The sequence below is a fragment of the Phragmites australis genome, chromosome 23, assembly GCF_958298935.1.
Source record: "Phragmites australis chromosome 23, lpPhrAust1.1, whole genome shotgun sequence".
Taxonomy (NCBI): Eukaryota; Viridiplantae; Streptophyta; class Magnoliopsida; order Poales; family Poaceae; genus Phragmites; species Phragmites australis.
The window spans coordinates 21,668,239-21,689,157 of NC_084943.1; the positions used below are offsets into that span (position 1 = coordinate 21,668,239).

At 42.3% G+C, this 20,919-nt stretch overlaps 2 protein-coding genes across 4 annotated transcripts; both read right to left on the reverse strand.

Annotated features, from left to right (window-relative positions):
- Window positions 1-137: 137 nt before the first annotated feature.
- Window positions 138-5,123, reverse strand: LOC133906664 (serine/threonine-protein kinase Nek2-like). 3 transcript variants are annotated; one of them, XM_062348628.1, is made up of 15 exons: window positions 4,777-5,123; window positions 4,059-4,192; window positions 3,898-3,964; window positions 3,661-3,726; window positions 3,499-3,545; window positions 3,365-3,410; window positions 3,194-3,274; window positions 3,046-3,088; window positions 2,905-2,954; window positions 2,748-2,829; window positions 2,613-2,662; window positions 2,197-2,270; window positions 2,049-2,100; window positions 1,479-1,934; window positions 138-1,163 (listed from the first exon to the last, which is right to left on the reverse strand). In XM_062348628.1, the coding sequence occupies exons 2-15, from the start codon at window positions 4,142-4,144 to the stop codon at window positions 591-593; spliced, it is 1,773 nt and encodes a 590-aa protein (XP_062204612.1). In that variant the 5' UTR covers window positions 4,145-4,192; window positions 4,777-5,123; the 3' UTR covers window positions 138-590. The 3 variants fall into 3 exon arrangements, with proteins under 3 accessions (XP_062204612.1, XP_062204611.1, XP_062204613.1); XM_062348627.1 differs by having other exon boundaries at window positions 4,059-4,197; XM_062348629.1 differs by lacking the exon at window positions 4,777-5,123 and adding an exon at window positions 4,377-4,465 and having other exon boundaries at window positions 4,059-4,197.
- A 10,936-nt stretch (window positions 5,124-16,059) lies between these two features.
- LOC133906536 (uncharacterized) lies at window positions 16,060-20,919 on the reverse strand. Its single transcript, XM_062348479.1, has 8 exons — window positions 20,668-20,919; window positions 19,208-19,301; window positions 19,068-19,118; window positions 18,300-18,473; window positions 17,690-17,869; window positions 17,376-17,495; window positions 17,085-17,218; window positions 16,060-16,432 (listed from the first exon to the last, which is right to left on the reverse strand). Exons 1-8 carry the CDS (start codon window positions 20,820-20,822, stop codon window positions 16,366-16,368), a joined length of 975 nt encoding a protein of 324 aa, XP_062204463.1. The 5' UTR covers window positions 20,823-20,919; the 3' UTR covers window positions 16,060-16,365.

The window sequence follows — 20,919 nt, forward strand, 5'->3', positions numbered from 1 at the left end:
TGAGGTCACAGCTTCTTCACAAGCATGGCTTAGCTTACCTACACATATAGCACATACAAAGGCTAGGTACATTGTATGTGCAGTCTGTGATGTCTATCCATCATCCAGGCATGCACTGATAAGTCAGAAATTCAGAGTGACATAAACATTTATTCTCTTATAATTGGAGTGTGCCTTGAGAAGAAGGCATATATGGTTTGTCAGAGGAAGCTGGGATCAGGGGATCCAAGCATAGGATTGATTCTTCAGCCTTGCCTTGAGATGGGACAGACCCAACCTACTGCCAACTGGATCTCCAGACCTCCAAATTAGTACTACATGATTGCAAGTGACACATGATTACAAGGTTCAAGATCTTTGCCAGATCCCGGGTTCATCTTATACAATTCTAAAACTACTGGTGACTGAATTTCCTACTGCAAAAGGGTGACTAGAAGATGGAAACTTGAGTCAGGGCAACAGCAACACTGAGGTGGTGTTGCCTCCCAGCAGCTAGACAGACTTCGGTCCTAATACCGTTTGAACTACCTGAGCTACGTCTCGCATTACAAAACTGGCAATTATGTCGATGCTGATCCGAGAATGAGAGGTTATGATGCCGTCTCCTTGAAGCTCTTTGTGAGCCAGATGGCGGTCTCCCTAGGAGACGCTGTCTCGGGGCCAAACGGCTTCAGCAGGATCCCCAGCTCCTCATACCTCTCCTGCTGCAGAAGCTGCGCGCTGAACTCCAGCAGCCCTTCCAGTGCCTCGGCGCGCTGCTGGTACGACGAGGTGTCGAACCGCTGCTGCCTGGAGTCATTGGACCCCCGACTTGAGGCGGCGGTAGCATTGCGGCCTGACGAGTCACTTCCGTTGTCCCCATCGGTGTGTGACACCTGGATCGTGTACTTGTCCTTGGTGATGGACCGGTTGATGCAGGGAGGTGTGGAGCACAAGCCGTGAGCCGAAGAGAGCTTGTTGATGGCGACAAAGGGGTCCTCGGATGAAGCTAGTGGGAATTCTGCAATTCTGTCAATTCGAGGTGCATTGACAGAGACATCTGGGGAGTCTAGCCGGTCGAGGATGCTGATGGTGCGCTTCTTTGGTGTTCCATAGGTTGGCAGAGGGAGGGATGCTCTTCGAGCTGTTCGAGCGCTTTTGTTTAGAGGTGTTCTTGAGGGCAGCTGTACAGGGGGGAATACAAGTTCGATGAGTATCGGACTGTATGTTTCGACATATAGGTAAACATGGTCATGCAGATGCAAACTCACCATGAAGCAAAAAATTAGCATAAATACACTTTTACTCAGTAAACAAATGCATCATGATAATAACTTAATTGATGAACATCTACTATGAGGACCACCAGAGCTCAACTAAAAGATAAGGTCATTTACATCAAAGCTGTATGAACATGTGCATCTTGTAATCGAGAATCATGGCAATATTTAAACAATAGAAAGCATAAAGAACATAGAACAAGCTCAATGTCAAAATACCTCGCTATGGTTTGTTCTGGTATAAGATGTTTTTGGAGGATCCAGCCGATTTCTAGTTGTGAATGTGTTGGCTGGAGTACTCTTAGGAGTCCTTAGAATGCCTGATGTCTTTGTTATAATGGCTTTACTGGTAACCTCGTCATCAACTTGACTGCTGTCAATCGATAGCTCTTTGACACTCTGAGTAGTTGTATATTCTTTGATGCTCCGAGTAGAGCTAATAGAGTTTCGCTCAGGAGATGGTTTGCAAAATGTTACAGTCCTCTCATTTCCCAAAGAGTTTCTTCTTGCTGCCCTTCTTCGTATAGAATCAGTTATATCATTAGGAAACGCCATCTTCTTAACTTTTGTTGTCAGAGATTGATAGATTGGAGATACGTTGCGAGAAGGACTAGACTTCAATTGGACTTGAAGCACATAAGGCTGAAGATGTGGGTGCTTTAGCAGTTCTGCAGCCTGTATGACAGTTAGGTAAAAAAATTCTATTAGGGTAAACAAATTTACATCAGCACAAATAGTAGATTAGTAGGTTGGGCAGTTGGGGGGGGGGGGGGGGGACTGAGGAATTACGCTTGGTCTGTGCTCTGGACTTTTCCGCAGCATGCTCTTGATGAGTCCCCTACTGTATGAAGTAAAGCTTTTTCAGAACCATGCTCGTTCAGGCAAGATGACATAAAAGATGAAAATAAAAGGGAATATAATTCAATAACAAACTTACAAGGCACCAGAATATCTTGTGGGCAATGGCGATACTATCGACTTTGTGATCTTGTTAATCAGAGCTTGCATGTCCTACCAAGAAATGATGAAATCAGATTCCAAATTTCATAGGGCTGCATGATTATTAGGACAGAGATCTACTATCCAATTATATGTAATTACGAATATTCAAATTGACTTGGTTACAGCATATATGCAATGTAGCGGGTGTCTAGCAATATGTTCATAAGAATTCCTAATTTACTAATGTAAATGACAGATATCCAAGACAAGGCAAATAATTTTCTAACTCATAAGCATATGGAGTGTTCAGTAATACAAGTATGAATGACGTTTTTGGCTAACCTTCACATTGCAACAACATATAAACTAATTGCATAGATGTCTCCAGAAAAAAGCAAGTAAAGGACTTACAAAGGCTTTAAACGCAGGCTTGAGAGCAGTCATTTCATATACGCAACATCCTGCAAGAAAAGCAATTTAAGTGTTAAATCGCAACTGTGCTATCCAGGCACAAAACATGATTTATGACACTGAAGTGATACATACCTAGAGACCAAATATCGGACTTGGTACCATATGGTATATCAGCAAGAAGTTCTGGGCACATATAACTTGGTGTTCCTACCACCTTTGTTAGAGCAATAGGTACTAAGCAACACCATCGCATACATGAAAGAAAACTCAAATGTTCAAGTATACTTACAGAAGACGCAAGATCATCTGAAGTTAATATTTTTGCAAGCCCGAAATCACCTGTATTTTAGACACTTTGAAGTAAATTATCACCAGAATTGCTGACATCATACATAAAGTATTATACTTGTTTAGAGACTAAGTCACTTACCAAGGCGTATGCTTTGATCTCTGGCAATAAATATATTGGAGCACTGAAACAATTTGAGCAGTTTCAGTAGGCATACTAATACAATTACATTCCTTAGAAAAATAAGTAAAGTTGCATCATGTGCTCCAAATCAAGCACTGGTACTGACCTTCACGTCTCGGTGAAGAATGTGATTTGCGTGCAAATAATCAAGAGCCATGAGAAGTTGCACGAGCCACTTGCAAAGTTTCTGCAAAATGAGAAACAGTTGAGGGTGCAGACATTGGTCGCAGCATAATAACCGAAGATGTCAAAACAAAAGCAAGGCCAAGAAATGCACCTCCTCAGAAAAATGGTTACAGTTAGTTCTTTTAATAGCTTCAGCCCTGGATCAATACAAATTGTGTCAGCTAAGAACCAAATGACCACGAACACGTTATTGAAAAGGATTTATAATCTCATATAAATACATACATGTCTCCTCCCTCACAATAACCTATAACAATGCAAACGTAGCAACCCTGAAAGTTTCAAGAAAATAAATGAGATGTCTAATAACAAAAAGTGAAGCTACTTCATCCTACCATGCAATATGGTACTATTTATTAACTTCCTATGATTGGTCCCTTCACCTACCTTTTCCACCCATGAATCTTTGTACTCCACAATGAATGGGTTTCTCACCGTCGCGATAAGCTGCATCTGCAAGAACATTTCCCCCAGATCAGTTCATCACTTCCCAAACTTAACATGTTATTGTCACAATAAAACATGAATAAGGCAAGCTTGGTGAACAAAAGGCATTCCTTGAAATCATGGCTAGGTACCAAATGATGGAAGAGAGCATACGAAGATGAAGTGGAAGATGCTAACCTCCTGGTGGGCAGACCGGCGAGTGCGGTCGGTTTGTCGTGCAAGACGAATCTTCTTCAGCACATACCTGCACAACAGAGAAGACAGAGCTCAGCAACCTAAAAATGACTGAAAAAAGAAACATAAGCCCACAAGTGAAGAACAGTGCTAGTCAGCCTCACTTCTTCTTCTCCACCTTGTGCCTCACCAACAGTGCAGAGCCAAATGCTCCTTTCCCAATCTGCTCCAATACCTCATATTGATCCATCCTTTTGGAGCCTGAACCTTACACACTGCAAGTTATAATTTTTCTTCACTGTCCTGGAGAAAAATCAACACTTTGTTTAGAAATGGTGAAGGTGGAACAACAAGTGCGTTAAAAATGTACTCTAAAGTCTGAAGTAAGGAACACCTTTAATTATTCTCGGAGAAAATTAAATGGAAGAAGAGGAGGAAAACGTGAGGTCACATGAAAGAAAATGCAACAAAGGACTAGTGACCTGAAATTACGGATGCGAAGACACTTGGTGACAAAACTTGCCGACAACCCCAAAAACTGTTCTGAAAACAAAAGGGGTAGAAAAGAATGGAGCTCTGAGCCGAAATGTCGGCCTCAGGAGCACATCGATTGAAGGGGAGGGGAGAAAATTAGCCCCAACTCCTACCAACTTATAGTTGAAATATTCTAGCAATATATTGACCGAATCCAAAATGCCAGCTCCAGTAACACGCCAAAAAATGTTCAGAGAGAGTGCAATGTGATCCCCGAATCCGTTGCAACCAAAAATCCAATCTTTTTTTCGCCAATAAAGTAGAATCCGAGGGAGTAAACAAAGAAAACAAATGGAAGAGCAATCCAAGCTCTGGACCTGAACCGCCAGCTTCACTGCAAGAACTCACCGAGACCGCCGGAGAGATCCAAGAGCAAGCGCTCCGCAGCTCCCTCGTCAGAACGGAACAAGCTCCAGCGGGCCACGGCGTCACGCGCGACGCAGATCTCACCGCATTTGATCGGAGACGGCGGCGGAGAGAGAGAGAGAACCACGAGTTGAGGCGGCGGCGAGGCAAACGGGAGAGAAAGATGGGGTTTTGGGTGGGTTCAAACTTGCCGCGAGCTCCCTTTCCAATCCAATCTCCGCGAAAGCCAAAGCCTATATAGCCGCCCAAAGGCAATGTGAAGGAGGAGGGCGAAGGCTCCCGAGGAGGGAGAAAAAGAGCAAGGCGAGAGAGAGAGAGAGAGAGGTGATGCCATGATGGCTCTGACTGAAGAAGAGTGTGATGAGTGAGGAGAGGGGGGAGGGGGGGTTGCAGGTGGGCCCCATGGTGTGGGTCAAATTGGTGCTTTTTCTTTTTCTTTTGGATTGCATCTGTTTGATGAGAACAAAAAGAGGTCATTAGTGTGTGAATATACTAGTGAGATAGTGTACTCTACAGAGAACATGATTGCATTGCTAATTACATGAATTTCAGAGCAGCACTTTGGTCAGACGGAAGAGTAAAATTTAGGACATGTTTGGACACACATGAATTTCATCGAAAACAGTAAATCCTAGTTAATGGGGTTTTTAGTTTAGCTGGACTATTAGCAAAAAGCTCAAGCTTTTTCCCAATAATGGCAATATGTCATTGAACAGGGCACTGTATGTTCAAATCAACAACAAAAAATTCAAACACCCATTTACTCTTTTGTTAACTTTTAATGTCGTTAAGGGCATCGACATAGTTTCTAACACGCCTCCAATCACCAATTTTTAAATTTATTTCATAGTTGACATTGTTCCAAATATAGTACGTGATATCAACTTATTTTTCCTTAAAAATATACTAATATCATTTTCATACGTCAAATCCTAACAAATTCTATTTTATAACGGAGGGGTGGCTAGTTGCATAAACTCTGTTCTGTGACATTTTTTATTATAGAAAAGATAAGGTCTATGCTCAAATCCATATGCTTTGTTATATGATACTAGGGTCTTATATGATACTTAAATTTAAGATTTTTTTAGCTGGTTAAATCTAGCTTTAAGAAATCTTTGATCTAAAGGTATGAGTGGATTGAGAAATTTTAATTGAATTATCTGATTTTTATTTTAAACTAAAAATAAAAATTTAAATTATTTTATTTTATTATATAAACTCTAAATTTAATATGGATCTTAGAGCTAGATGCGTGCCAAACAGACCAAGAAGCTACATAGGGGTATAGTGTAGGGGCTCAGGCCACAGGAAAACCATTTCTAATTTTTTTCGTGCAATCACTACCAACACAAGTTGCAGTATTATATAGCATGCCAAATAACAAACTCGCACTATATTATAATCTAGATTGGGTACAGGCATCTGAAAACAAAAATGTATGCATGACAGAAAGGTCACTCACTGGATGTAGCCTTGTTTGGCATCTTGTGAAACCAAAAAAAAAAAACAAATTAAAAACACAAGAGAGGATCAGATCAGGGGCAAACCAAAGCTGCCCTACGTTCCATCTCTGCTTTTGGTTGCATGCCATGGCTCCTTTCTCTCTCTACCCTGACACTTGACATTAGCATTGTACAGCCATTGTTCGATCCATCCATGTCTTCTTCTTGACACGCCATCTGATGCACAGAAAGCAGCTCGATCGCATTCACGCTTCTTGCCGCAGAATATTCATGGTTTCTCGACCGGTTCTTTTCTCCCTGAAGTACCTGTAGTTACAATTCAGGCCTACAATTTGGAAGAATCAATGGCTGGTCACATGGTTAAGTTTAAGTCACTATCTTCCTAGAAAATGACCTGGTGTACAACCAGAAACATGCTAACCTCCAATTCATGACGTATCCTATTCATACACAAAGCACGTATTCTAAAAACACTTTCGCACGCGCCGAATTGTATTGGATAAAGCTGGCGAAGCATTAGCCTAGCTATCCATGGCTGATATCTAACATATATTTTTAAAATAAATAAATAAATAAAAACCGGTGTATTAGTTGTTTATCAACGGGAAATTAGAGGAGCTTGTCGTTGACAGGTTAGATTGAAATCAACGGTAGGGAGATCGAATTTCCTCTTTTTTAATTTAGAAAGCCATATTTTCTGAGCAGAATTTTAGTTGCTGAGAGGCTGAACCAATGACAAATCAATAATATAAGAACTAGCAAGTGCTCATTCCTCTAGTTTCATAGTAAAGTGGTATCGAGAATTGATCTAATACGGATGGAATGTCCGGTTTTTCTTTTACTGGAAATTTCATTGTTGAAGTGACCACAGTGCTTCTAGCTTAACATGGTCTAAGAAAATGAAAAAAAAGGAAAATTATCCTCAAATAATAGAAATGACATGAGATCGACAATGGGCTAAATGCGTGATAGGAAATGAACTCCGACAGGGACCGAAGCAGGTCTCACATGGACTGGCAGTGGAATCCAATGCACAAACACCATTATTAACAAAACAAAATTAGATGCATCTCATGATACCATAGATCGACGCAGCCTGAGACAGCGTCCCGTATACTTTACACACACACACTATCTCTCTCTTTCTCTGGCACTGTACTTGGATCCGATCCTATAGCTTGAGAGTGCAACAACAGAAAATGGAATGTCAACTCGAGTCATCCTCAGATCTACTGGTCTGGTTGCTTCAGTGCTTTATCAGGTTTAATTGTTTACGCATCTTGCATTTGTGCCCTTCTTACATGCATATTTCATTGAAGCCTCTAAAAAGATATATAATGTGATTAGCATTGTGATAAAGATGCACGTGCTAACTCAATTCATAGGGTGGTGCGCTGCAGCCGTTATTTAACCCCAGTTTGGATGGGTTTAAAAGCGGTTTTTCTCTTTACAAAGCCAGAAGATATCCAAGCGGCTGGCTTTTGGTTCTGGCTTCTGGTGTTTTTTAACTGACTGAGGAAACAGTTGTAGCTGAAATAAAATAAAAGCTGGTAAGCAAGTTGAGATGAGTTTTTCTGACTTTTGGTGTGTTGAAAACCTAAGAGTTTATTGTAAAAGGTAACAACTAAATTCAATAACCATAACTACTTTCCTAGCTAGCAAGAAGCTCCAAAGTTACATCCTATCCAAATGAGACCTTAGTGTCGTTACATCTATAAAACACTAGCTATGAGATTCATAGGGTGATAACCAAAAATGCTTGAGAAACAACTCAAAGTCCGTTAAAAGCTCGTGTAGAGACAACTTAAAAGATAACACAATTAATTAGTGGTAACATAGAATGTCTGTTAAAAGTTCTTAGGAGATTATACCATGAAAGATAACTTTTCCTTTACGAAAACATCATAGATCCGCACTGGATCCAGAATAAGTGATCCATATCTCTCTACCCAACGCTTGTTTGATATGTCGTGTTACCATTCGAGAGACATGTAAGAATAGTGACAGACTAAGGGTTTGTTTGGCAGAGCTCTCAGAGCAGCTTTCTGTCTGGAATCTGGAGAGCTCTGCCAAACAGCAGCTTTTAGCTTTTAGCTCCCTGAGTGGAATCCGTGAGAGTGATTATCTAAAATAAACTAAAAGTTGAGAAACTGAAAAAAGCAACTTCCTCTGATTCACTTCCCGCACAGAATCACTTACTCAATATATTTTATTTTAGAGAATTACTAGAGAATCACTTTCAACCACAAAATCATTTTCTCCAAAAAATCACTTTCCACAAAAATTTAAATCAGAGAGACCCCTGCCAAACACACTAAAAACTAATACGGAGGAGCTCTATTCTTCTCCCTCCTCTTTTCCATTTTTTTCTTCTTCCTTTTCCACTTTCACCCCTTGTTTTTTCTTGTGTTCCCGCGGCCAGGGGGCTTGAGCCCTTCCCACCCCCTCTGAAGATCTGACCCATCCATGCAAAACTTGTAATGTACAAGAGTTATTTGCAAAGAAGACCCTTCACGTTTTTGGCTTTATCCGTTCCCCTTGACCAGGGTTCACAGAATTCGAGTAAAGATCGATTCATCTATTCACTAGTCTGTCGTCTCTCGAGAATTTCGTTATTAAAAACAGATTTTCGTAGTTTCTCAATCCTTTGACTGCATCCGTCTTTACCTTTTACCTTTTGCCTTCGCTTTGTTGGACAAATGGGATAATAACCCACGATCTCCGGGCATAACCGTGAGTCCCGCTGACACTGGGGTCCCACAAAAGTCTCTGCCGCTATTTCACACACCAAGGTTTGTACAGCGAACAGCCGGAGAAATTAGAACGTTGCTATTTGTTTGAAATTGGATAAAATCTAGTCTACGAATGTAGTCTGTCTGATTTCCATCGTATAGTCTATCTTTTTCCTTCTTTCTTTGAACTAATTAATCCATCTTACCGGCATCCACCTGTCCCACCAACCTCCACAAAGCAGGACTCCTTCACTCTTCCAGACTCTACCTATCTTCGCATGGTCGCCTAGCGCCGGACTAACCCAGCTCCGCTCATCTCTGCTCCGGCACCGCCCACTGACGGTCCTACGTTGCCCGTGGCCAACGGTGTCCCTGTCGCCTCACCGCCTCGTCTCCTCCATCAGGTCAGCCTACTTCCTCGGACATCCCTCTCAAGCACACTAGTGAATGCCTCGAACCCTAACCTCCTCTCACCAGCGCAAATGGTACGTCGCCTGAGATCTTTTTGCCGATTTCAGACACTTAAAAAAATGTATTGCCATGCTCATACAGCTCCTCTCCATTATGCTCGCGCTTACACCCTCGTGGCAGCGCTCTACCATGCTCGTGCTGTCCCTCGCCGCTATGCTCGCGCTGCTGCCAGACTCAATGTCATCGTCCTCAGTCTCATGCCCATGTTTGGGCGTCTGGGCACTGGGAGGTAGTTGTATATTTAGGACATTAAGGATCGGCTGATAGGACGTTGACTACCCGATGCTAGGCATTGGGCTACCAGAGCGTTGCCGACTTGCGCATTTGCTTGGCCCCGTTACACCCATGCTCTCACTTGGGCTGCCCTTGACCGAGCGTATACAGTATCCTAGAGGTCAGTCAACTGGGACGAGAGCACCGGCTAAGTACGTGGCCTGGGTGTAGCCGACGCACTAGATCGATATGATGGCCCCACCTCTATTTGCATAATGCATGCTATAGTCAGCTCTAACCTCTTAATGCTAGTCTATGTTATACGTCAATATATCTAGCTAGCTTTATCGATCTCGTGCATGCAAAGAACATGCATGGTCGGTGCACGTCCATTTGCATGGCGAGGAGGTAAATGTCGATGCCGCTGGCGCGCCAAAAAGAGGAGGAGAGAAGCACCGGCCGCGAGCCAGGCGACGACAGCTGATGCATGCTGCCCTGGTGTCATGCGCTCCGTCTGATGGATGCAGTCATGCATGACTGCACTTTTGCTCATTTGTTTGATGAGCGTTCCTCATCCTCCGCTTTTACTTCCTTCACATAGCATGGATATCGCGGTCTCATAGCTTACATACACCTTCTCTCTCACACATATCCTTGTAAACAAATTTTATAGTATCATATCTAAAAAGATTCTATCTAAAAAGATTCTCATAAAATTTTATTCACGCTACTTATCTTGTAATCTAACGACTGAGCTGAAAAGAAAAGAGATGGAGTAAAGATATATCATCATAGGGAAGAGAGTTTTTTATAGAACAAGTTACTACAGAATTTGCTTCTCATATACTCACTTTTTCTTGGAGAATTTTGGGTCTCATAATCCCCTTTGAATCTTGTGGAGCCAAACCTCCAAATTAGGGACGCCTTCCTCCAAAAAACTCTATGAACGCCTGACGAGTCTTGCTGGCCCTGCTGTTCCGTATCTCAAGGTGGCCTAATCTTTTTTTTTAACATTCACCGTTAGACCATCATAGGGGAGTTCTTTTATGGACGGGAATCTCTTTACGAAGAGATTTTCGTTTCCTTCAGCGTTCTAATGGTTTTCATTCATAGTATTCGTTATGAAAGGAATCCTAAGACCATTCCCTCTATAATAGTATTCTCTCTCATTTTCCTTCACGAATCACTTCAAAGAGAAACTGTTGGAGATGAGAGAAAATAAAATGAACGAGAACGAAGAGAGGAATTAAGAAGGAAACGAAATGAAATAAATATAGTTGAGATGATCTTAGAGATATCAATTATATCAATAAAATAGGAGAAAACAAGAAAAAGTTACAACAATGCAACACCAGTTTAGAGAACTTTACACCCAACGGACAAACAACGACACGAGAGTCCACGTCACTGGCACAACACAACCAGCACAACGCCGAAACCAGCCGGCACTAACACACCAACATGAAGAAGCAACTGACTGTCCTCCACTCGACACACGAAACCTTCGAGCTGGATACGGGCTCGCTGATGCGGAGGATACACCAGCGTCGCACAAAGCTCCAGAGAGAAGAATAAGAGCAACGGAGGCGGCTCAATCTTAAGCGACTTTACTAGCTGCAAGTGGGCTGTCAACCAGCTGAGCTCAAGCGAGCTTGTTTGTCAGGTTCGAGAGAGTCTACGATAGCGGTAGACCTTGTGGATAGGCCCGAGCTCGGCTGGAGTCAAGCTTAAGTAGACGAAACAAGAGTTATGTTAATGTAGAGAGAACAAACATTATGCCAAATTAGTAGGAAATTAGTAGGATTGAGAATGATTTCTCCCTTAGGATCCTTGTAATGATCTTTTTAGGCCTTGAGACTTGAAGATACAACAGAAAAGTGTTTCGCGCAAAGAAAACTCGTGTCGTCATGTGTTTTTTTATTACTTTGAACGTAATATTGCGGACGTGTCGGTATACATATATAAGAAAAATAGGAGAATGTAATAATCGGAAACATATAAACTTTATTCATTCATATCGAAATCATAAAGTACAGTTTCTCTCATTATATATTTTACTCCACAACGTACATGCTATCTGACTATCTCATGTGATCTAGTGATTGCTTTGTCTTGGTTCCTGTGGCTTCGTAAAATATCTACGGTTAATTACGCTCGTCTTCGAGCTACCTCCGATTAAGCTACGCTGACGATCGTCATATCGATGTCGTCTCCGAGTATGCAAGGTTGTAGTCACAAGCAACAAAGACCAAGCAAAGTAAGCGTTGGACACAAAATAATAAAGAACGGGATAACAGTCTAGCATGAGCTTTTTAGACTGTTTATCTATCTCAGATCATCATCGGTTACGTATGACCTCAGAATTGTGTATGTATGTATGAAGAGGTGGGCTAGGAGCGCAGCACGACATGTAGCTACAATCAGAAGTGGCAGCTTGGCCACAACCAGAAGTCTGACGTCATGCTTGACTCACTAACTCCCTTTTCTAGCCTTGGACTTGTCCTCATTGACCATCTCCGAAGACAATAAGCAACGAGCCACACAGACAAAAGCCACAAAGACGAGAGTGGTCACTATGGGCCACGAAGGCTCCTAACGCAATGGCACTATATTTTCTGATGAGCCACAAAGCCGGTAAGCCACATAGGCAAAAGGGTAATCATAGTGAGCTGCTTTCCTAATAGAGAATAGTAGCTCGACTCCAATTGTTGACAGGAGGGCAGCAACATGATGGGCAGCCACATTCCTTTTTTAGTCATAGATGAAAAGCATCATCACAGTCATATGCTAGCCCAATCATAAAGGAGCCAAGCTCATCCAAGCCATAGAGAGGTGAATGAAAAAGCATCACAGCTCAACCAGTAAGAGGCAATGGAAGGGGCATGATAAAGGATCAGAGCCAACACTTTAAGAAGCTGCCCACAGGTGCATAAGAACAATATAGCAACAGAGGGTAGCATCATAGGTATTAGCTCAGCCGTAAGAGGGAACATAAACCAAGAACAAGCAATCTTGATGAACCTCTCCGAGCGACAATGCCATCAATAACACATGTCACCAAGATCTAATCAATATGACTGGAAACAGGATAATCACAACCGGGCTCAAATACAGGGAGCACAGCAGCACATCAAGCAATAAGGCCACAGAGAGTGCAGCCCTAACACATATTGGTCACCAGAACAAACAGCAACACCACCATGAGCCAAGACGCAGCAGCTGGGGTTACACAAAGAAAGCACAACGGTATGACGGCAAGGCTATCGCGACTCGTGGCAGAGCCCAGAGTCCACTACCGCATGGCCAGAGTGCAAGACTTCGATGGCATACGGCTGAAACCCGGTGCTTCTTATAGCGCACACATAGCACGATAAACGGCCATCAACACACGACAGGCAAGCACAAACGCAAGCCCAACAGTTACCCAAGACGTGATGGGCGGTAGCACCACAACACGATGGCCGGGAACAAGCACATGTGCACCTTGGCACATTGGTCGGCCACAATCACAAAGAGAAAAGGAAAAGAGCATGCGGCACAGCCGGAGCACCGGCTACGACGGCATGACCGGACTAAGCTTGATGGCGTGATGGTATTACCTTGCTTCTTGAACGATGGCGACAGCGACGGCAAATCGCAGCATAGCTTCCATGCTGCAAGGCCTATGGTGATGGGGCAGCAGGGCCTCTAGGTCGTTTTCTCATCGATGGTGGTGGCAGCTGGGGGATCCATTGTCACGTCCCAAATTCATAATCGCATGATTAAGTTTAATTATATGTTATTAGTGTCATAATTAGTTTTGAGGTAATTTATTTTGGAACGCTAGTGCAATTCATTTAAAGTCAATTAGGAGAGAAAAGAATAAAATTCGCAGTTAAAATAGACCCATTTCTCCAACACGTGGGACCACCTGGCTGGCCCCACCACCTCTCCCTTCACTTGGGTAGCACCCACCTGCTCCCCTTCTCTCTCCCTCACTCCACTCCCGTGCTCCCTCTCTCCTCAACTGGCCAAGCAAGGAGCTCCCTCCCTCTCTCATTCTCCCCCAAAATTCCACCTCAAGAGAAGGAATCTGAAAGTGCATCTAGGCCCTCTGTGGGTTTTGGCTAATTGATGATAAATAATTAAGGGACTAATGTGTTTGTTGAAGTTATGAAAAAGTTTTAAGTCTTATTGGATAAGTTAAGAGATGTTGGCGTCCCTCAAAAAGAAAAGAGAAGCGGCGTGTAGTTACTCAATAGGCTTTAATTCATTTTATTTTAAATTTTAGTTAAGGATAGCCGTACTATCAAGAGGGATGCATATTGATAATCTTGAAGGTGTCTCAGTGCTCAAAGTATTCTTTTAGAACCAAAAGTTGAGAGACACAATCACCTACGGACACCGGTGAAAATATTTTTGTTGTCTGAGCTCGGAGTCTCTGGGTTAGCCTGGATACTGCGGACTCTGATCAGTTGGTCGGAGTCTCCGGGTGAGACTGCAGCAGAGAGTCTCGGTTTGAGCTTGAGAGCTCAACCCGGAGTTTCCGGGTTAGCCCAGATACTCCGGTGTCTGGTATGTGGCTCCGAGTGAGACTCCGACAGAGAGTCTTTTATGTTTATATTGTATGTATATTGTGGGAATGCACGATAAATATTGTCTAAAAAAGTTACAACCGTATAGATTTGGTAGGGTGGCAAATAAAATAAAATTTTCTATACACATTAACTCGAGTCTTATGGAGCTCGAACTTGTGAGGCTCGGGAGCATTGACCTAGGCTCAAGCTTGCGTCGTTTTAAGATCGAGCCGAACTCGAATCAAACGTGGAACGAGTTGAGCACGAGTAGCTCGCGTTTCGAGCTTTTTTGACAACCATAGCTGCAAGTCCGTTCACACGCTTGTCACTGCCATAGCTGGTGTGCACAAGGTAAGTAAACAGTGCAATTAGCTATCAGTTATCACAGTCCATGTTGGTTTGAGATTGACAGAGCAACTGCCGCCATTTGCCACGAGACGCCGATGTCGTATATCGACGGCTTCATCTTAGCAGATCGCCTTTCCTGTGCCTGTAATGGAAGAAGCACTGCTGCAAATGTGAAGCGGTGCAGTATATGCCGGCAGCGGCAGAACTGAGCCAGCCCAGCCATTACTGCGGCGAAAGCTTCCCATGGCCGGGGCCGGTGTGTGTTGCAGGCTGCATCGATCGCACCCGCATGTAAATACCGCCTGCCACGCGCCCGCCATTAATACGACGAGGAGGTCGACCAGCAGACTGGCGCCTTCCTCACGTGCTCCTCGCTCCCTTCGCCGGCGCCGGCCTCGCCGGAACGAAGGCGACGGCGACAGAAAAAGCAGCAGCGGCAGCAGCGGCGCTGGATTCGCTGAAACTACAGAGCAAACGAGAGAAAGCATGCATGTTTTGAGGTTGCATCTTTGTGCACTTGTGCTAGTTTGCGTACAACTTCCATATATCATGTCGTATGATGTTCAATGTACATTATCTTGGTATAATATTCCCTCCACTCGCAAAATGTGTCGTTTTAGGTGACGTGCAGCCCGGCCATCTGAACTTTCGCGGTTTCGCCGTCGGTAATGGTCCTTCGTTTTTGACCGTACCACCGTACCATCACCGTATGGTAAGCAACTGAACTGATGGAGATGTGTTGCCCGATGCCCATGATTCTATAACGTGGTGGATGCAGATTGTAGAGTGGTCAAGACAATGGCGAACTAGAGCGAAATGAAAGTGTATAAGTATCTTATCTACGCACAATTTTACATTTGACATCAAGCTGTATGGTCTACTGTGGGCGCACGATAGAGGTAAAATTCCAAATGTTAGTATTAATTTTTTATTTTTGTGTGGATGCATCTGCACCCTGCTCTCCATGTACCTTCACCCCTGGGTCACGGAATAGCTAAGGCATGTCTGGTAAAGCTTGTATGTGGTAATTTTTTTAAGGTAGATTGTAAAAAAAAAAATGATTCTATATGAAAAATAAATTAAAAAAAAAACTTTTTTCAACTCTCAATATCTAGTTTATTTTAAAGAATCATTCTCACAAATTCCACTTAAAAAATAAAAAACTAAAAACTATTATTTGATAGAACTCCTTTAATTCCACTTAAAGAGCTACTCTAAGAGCTCTACTAAACAAACTCCTATAGCCATTGCATGAATGGATAAGCGAAGTACAGAGAATTTGATTTCAGCAAAAAGAAAGACTACATGCATCAGTGCATCACGGACGTATTACTATTCATCAAACAATCCACCTAGGTATATAGCTGTACCTTCTTTATATCACACCATCCGCCTGATGGTGACATGTCACTTGCCATACTGCAAGGGCATCAGCAGCACCCATGACATGTAGATGCCAGTACTTGGATGTCATCAAGATATGAAAAGGTTGTTTCTATAATCAGAACAATGCATGATGATCTAGTATATAAACTGCCGAATTTGATAAGTGAAAAAGAAAAAATAAAGGATTTGCACAACCCTGACAAGGCTTTGTATACACTGAATAATACAAAGCTTACTGCATACAGTAAAAACCCTCTAGAGCAGCAAAATTGTGTCCCTCGGTGTACAAAAAACTGATACAGATACAAAACCTGGCATGAGAAAATACACCCCGTTTTCAGGCGTATAATGACCATGTAACAAAGGTAGACCATGAAGCCATCGATGGTTCATTCTTCCTCAAACTGTTTCCTTGAATATACGGGGAAGGACTTCATGGATGCTGATGTCCAAGGTCTCAGGACTCCTGCACAAGTAATAAAGAAAGCTTGTGACTACCATAAAGAGGAGGGAAGGGAGATGGAGGACTATACTGCTGCCTGTCCAACAAGTGAAGAAAGCAAACCAGAAGTCATGAATGAAGGGTGCGTGCAAACTGTAAAGTACATAGCGGTGCAACAGATACATCTAAGGTCACAAAAAGTGGAGAGCGTCACAAGATAGTGGATAATGCAAACAGCTGGTACATCTAAGCGAAGGTGGTAGCAGATGAATGCAAAGTTTGTCCTTTCCGTTTTGTAAGCACAATTGTGGGCATAATTCTCTAGTGGTAAACTAACATCAACAAGTGAACTATTGTTTCATATTTTGGTAAATATGATCATCTGAACATTGCATCAAGTGAATAATGCACTGGGGCATAGACAGCTATGAGCCTATGACTAGTTGACCAATGTTTTCTGAAGATATGTCAGAGTTGTTTAGCCTAAACTTAAGAGGAATCTTAAGCCCTCAGCAACGTTTTAATCATTTAACATTTATAAGATACTAAAGTAGGAAATGCTGATAAGATGCTACAACAGACACCTATGTTGTATTAAATAATTCAAACTTTCAGGTACTCAGGTAGCAATAAAATGTATACATCAATCTTATCTCACACTGAAAGAGAGAATTACCTGCACAATGTTCGGCCCTTTTCTGTTGTGCTAGGAACAAACCATATCTTCCGTAGAGTTGGTGATTCAAATTGTACAAAGAACCCATCACTCTGGTCAAGCTTCCATTTTCTTGATCCTTGCCCTTTCCAGACCTGTATGTAACAGAACATGTTAGTCTATCTTTTTCATTCTGGTACACACAATACAACGTATAGCATCAATAAACTGACACAATGCTAACCACCAACCACCGACTTGTCAAGAAAAACAACATGCAGCCATCAAAGAGCAGGAGGGGTTGAATTGGACCTGTGGGTAGGAGATGATACTCTTAGGTGCCACCATACATGCGGCCTTCGCAAAAGAATCCTCGGAATATTGCCGCAAAAATGTGAAGCAGTTGCTGTGAGTGTGGGGTGACTCAAAGGCCTAGGGAAAAAAAGCATAAAGGTGTTGATATAAAGGTTGTTGTAAGTTTGGAGTGCAACCTACAACAGAGAATTCAACAAATCCAAATATAGAATCAAAACAGATCCTAAGTACACTAAATTTGATTATACATTTCTTTGTACAATAAATTTATGTCAAGTTACAAAATGAAGTAGCCTGTAGCAGTATAGTACCTTGTCAATGTTAACTACTGGGGCATATTTTTCAGTATCAGTATTTTGATCATCGAGAAGAAAATTAACCCTTGGATCCACTTTTCCTGTGTCATGCCAAACCTTTATTGCTGATTCTATCACATTAACAACAAACGAGAAGACACTCTGCCCTGTTTCTGCATCTCCATACTTTGCAACCTGAAATGGAAATACAGAGCTTAGCACACAAATGATGAAACATGTCTCGTCTAAAATAGAAAAATTTTCTTATGTCATGTCTGCAACACTCAAACTGATAGCATAAAAATGGACTTCATGAACCTGATATAGTCTACACTCTACAAGGTGCATCTGAATATACACTAGCATTTTACAAAGAATATCTCCTCTATTAAAGGTTTGTGTCTCTATTATCATCAATTAAAATATGTATATACGAAAATTTGAAACATCATTGAATAACATACTGGATATATACTTGCATTGAACACTACAAAAATGAAGTAGCATTGGCATTTGGGGGAAATGGTACGCAGCTTAGATATGGAAAGAAATGTGTGCACTTGTGGGTTATGAGCCTTTTTCCCTAAAGATCATTACACTCATAAGCCATAACAATAAAACTCACCAACTCAGTTTTCAGTGATTCTAAGTTCTTCCCGATGTCAATATTGGAGCGCATGCTCTCCACATCAAGAGCTCGCTTCTTGTCCCTTGCCAACTGAGTAAGCCTCTTGATTTTTCTCGAGACTTCTGTATTTTGTGGATTGTGCTGCAAAGCTATCTGAAAAGCAGATATTGCCTACACCAGAAAAAAGAAGAAAATATGAATCAGATAACTCTCCATTTCCTGCAGATCAACATCAAAGAATGGTTCATTTAGATATTGTAGATGATATAAAATCTGATGCTATGATGAAAGAGAGCATGAGGCGTCATGTAAACAATTACGACACAAGGGAAGATGAAAATAGCAACAAAGAAGAAAGTCCATGGTTCAAGCACAAAATAAACCCAATTTTAGGCATCGATATAGGTTAAGCTTAATAGTCAGGTAAAAGAACAAGTTAAGTTGTTGTTTTATTAGAAACATGTATAATATAACATAGCAAACTGAAGAATTGCGTAATTATTTGAAGACTTCAGTTCATCTGATTATTAGTTTCACTACAATGAACATAATGAGTCATCTGAGCTCCATCTACTGAACTTTATTTTGATTAATTGCAATCAATATGAAAATAATTCAAACTTGGAATTTCCATGATATTATTATTTCTCAGTTTGCTAGGACATGGAAGACTTTGTTGAAGTCTACAAAACAGAAAGGAAAAATGGATAGCATCCCTCTGTCTTATCGTTTGGAAGTAACAAGGCATTTTCCTTTTAGCCTCACCTCTTCATAGCGCTCCATTGCCTCTAAAACGCAACCCTTCCTGAAATAACCCTATATTACAAAAGAGGACATGGTGTGAAATCTGAAAGCTGAGTAAATAACAGGATGTAAATCGGAGAGCACTTTGAACATTTATATACCTTCTCCCACCGTGGCTTCAGCTTGACTGTTGTCTCAGCATCAGCAAGTGCCTTACTAAGTTTAACCAACTGCAAAAATGCTGCAGCTCGGTTGCTGGCAGGGATTTAAATGAAAAACATAAATCAATATTTTTTGGACCTTGTACAGCGCAACACAAGAAGTAAAACATAGATACTCAAGCACATAATTTCATAACAATGTCGTAACAGGTTTTGGGTTTAGAATACCATGTAAGTTTTGTGCATAGACCCATAACATAAGTGGAACTGGACATATGAAGTAAGGACTCTTTCAATGCTTATTCAGATGTTTCGTGTAAGTTGGTGTTGCATTTATAATCTCATAGAAAAGAAAGAATAGAGGTGCAGTATTTGTCACATACATATATAAATAGTCAGCTATACAAAAAGGAAGGACTCATTTATTTTGAACATGGAGGATATTTCACTGTTAGAAAATACCAATTGTATTTGCATCCAAAAGTAACACCTCTTGAACCAGTTACTTATAAATCACGCACAATGAATGAATTTTATCCATATAGGCATGAAGAAAGGACATCCTGGAAACATGCTCATTTTGCCGTGCAGTTACGTGGCCAGATCTTTCTGTTGCAGAAGCTGACTTGCTGAAACTATGTCACCAACAAGTAACATTACATCATCAGGATGTTACATCACAAGAATGTGAATACAATTCTAATTTTAGAGCACTAGGAACCATAAGCCTAATGAGGACAAACAGACAATGTGGGAAGTTGGGTCGAAGTAATGGATGTTCAGACTAAGACAAAGCGACCATTTTATTTTGCTTAATTTGTTAGCTCTGATAGTCGGCTTCACTTGTATGGTTCACGAGTTCATCCGGCCCTGTATATGAGTGGTTTACTTTTGGTAGTAATTGAACTTCTGTAACTGCCGGTGGTCTGGTTTTGCTAGTCAAAACTGGGGATCACCCCCGGTTCTAAAAAGAGGAACCATAAGTCTAATTGGCAATAACACCCAACCCACCACAGGAAAAGGCCAAAGTAGGTATATAGTTTCACCAATGCAGCCACTGAAACACCTAAGTGCAGCCACTTATATTGCATCTTTCAGCAACCTAAACAAAAATGATCACCGCAAACTTGCACCGCGACAAATCAACCACTGACGCAGTCTTATTCTCAGGGCTTTTCAGTCCCTAGAAGCCTGAATCCCCACTACCGCTCAACACTTGCGCCGCGTAAAAACGCAACCTTTCGACCGAACTACAGAAACCTCCCGATCAGGTACACCGCAAGGCGCGGCCTTTTCAGCTCCCCACGCGAATCGGCGACGCCATGCCACGGAACCCGTCACCACCCGCAGGGCCACGAACGCACTACGGGGACGCGCGGAGATCGGCCCCGCCCACCACTAGGGTTCCGCGCACCGCACGACGTGCGAGGAGGAGGAGGAGGAGGGGCAGCGAGGCAAACCTGTAGAGGGTGGCGTTGTCGGGGTCGAGCTTGATGGCCTGCGTGTAGAGCGCGGCGGCCTTGAGGTAGTTCCCCGACTTGAACTGCTCGTTCCCCTGATCCTTCAGCGCTACTGCCGCCGCCGGAGGTCCTCCTTCTCCGCCGCCGTCCGCCATCGCCGCCGCCGAGGAGTCGGGGGGTTAGGGTTTTGTGTACGCGAGCTCCTCTCACACTTCTTTTTTTCTAATTTTATTTCTCAACATTTTGGTCGGG

Excerpts from the sequence above, each read along its gene's own strand:
- LOC133906664 (XM_062348628.1), bottom strand. The coding sequence starts at position 4,144 with ATGGATCAATATGAGGTATTGGAGCAGATTGGGAAAGGAGCATTTGGC. Across the intron at positions 2,663-2,747 it reads GTCCGATATTTGGTCTCTAG|GATGTTGCGTATATGAAATG; the intron begins GTATGTATCACT and ends CTTTTCTTGCAG. Across the intron at positions 1,935-2,048 it reads GTCCAGAGCACAGACCAAGC|GCTGCAGAACTGCTAAAGCA; the intron begins GTAATTCCTCAG and ends ACTGTCATACAG.
- LOC133906536 (XM_062348479.1), bottom strand. The coding sequence starts at position 20,822 with ATGGCGGACGGCGGCGGAGAAGGAGGACCTCCGGCGGCGGCAGTAGCG. Across the intron at positions 19,119-19,207 it reads TGAAGCCACGGTGGGAGAAG|GGTTATTTCAGGAAGGGTTG; the intron begins GTATATAAATGT and ends TTTGTAATATAG. Across the intron at positions 17,496-17,689 it reads CAGTAGTTAACATTGACAAG|GCCTTTGAGTCACCCCACAC; the intron begins GTACTATACTGC and ends TTTTTTCCCTAG.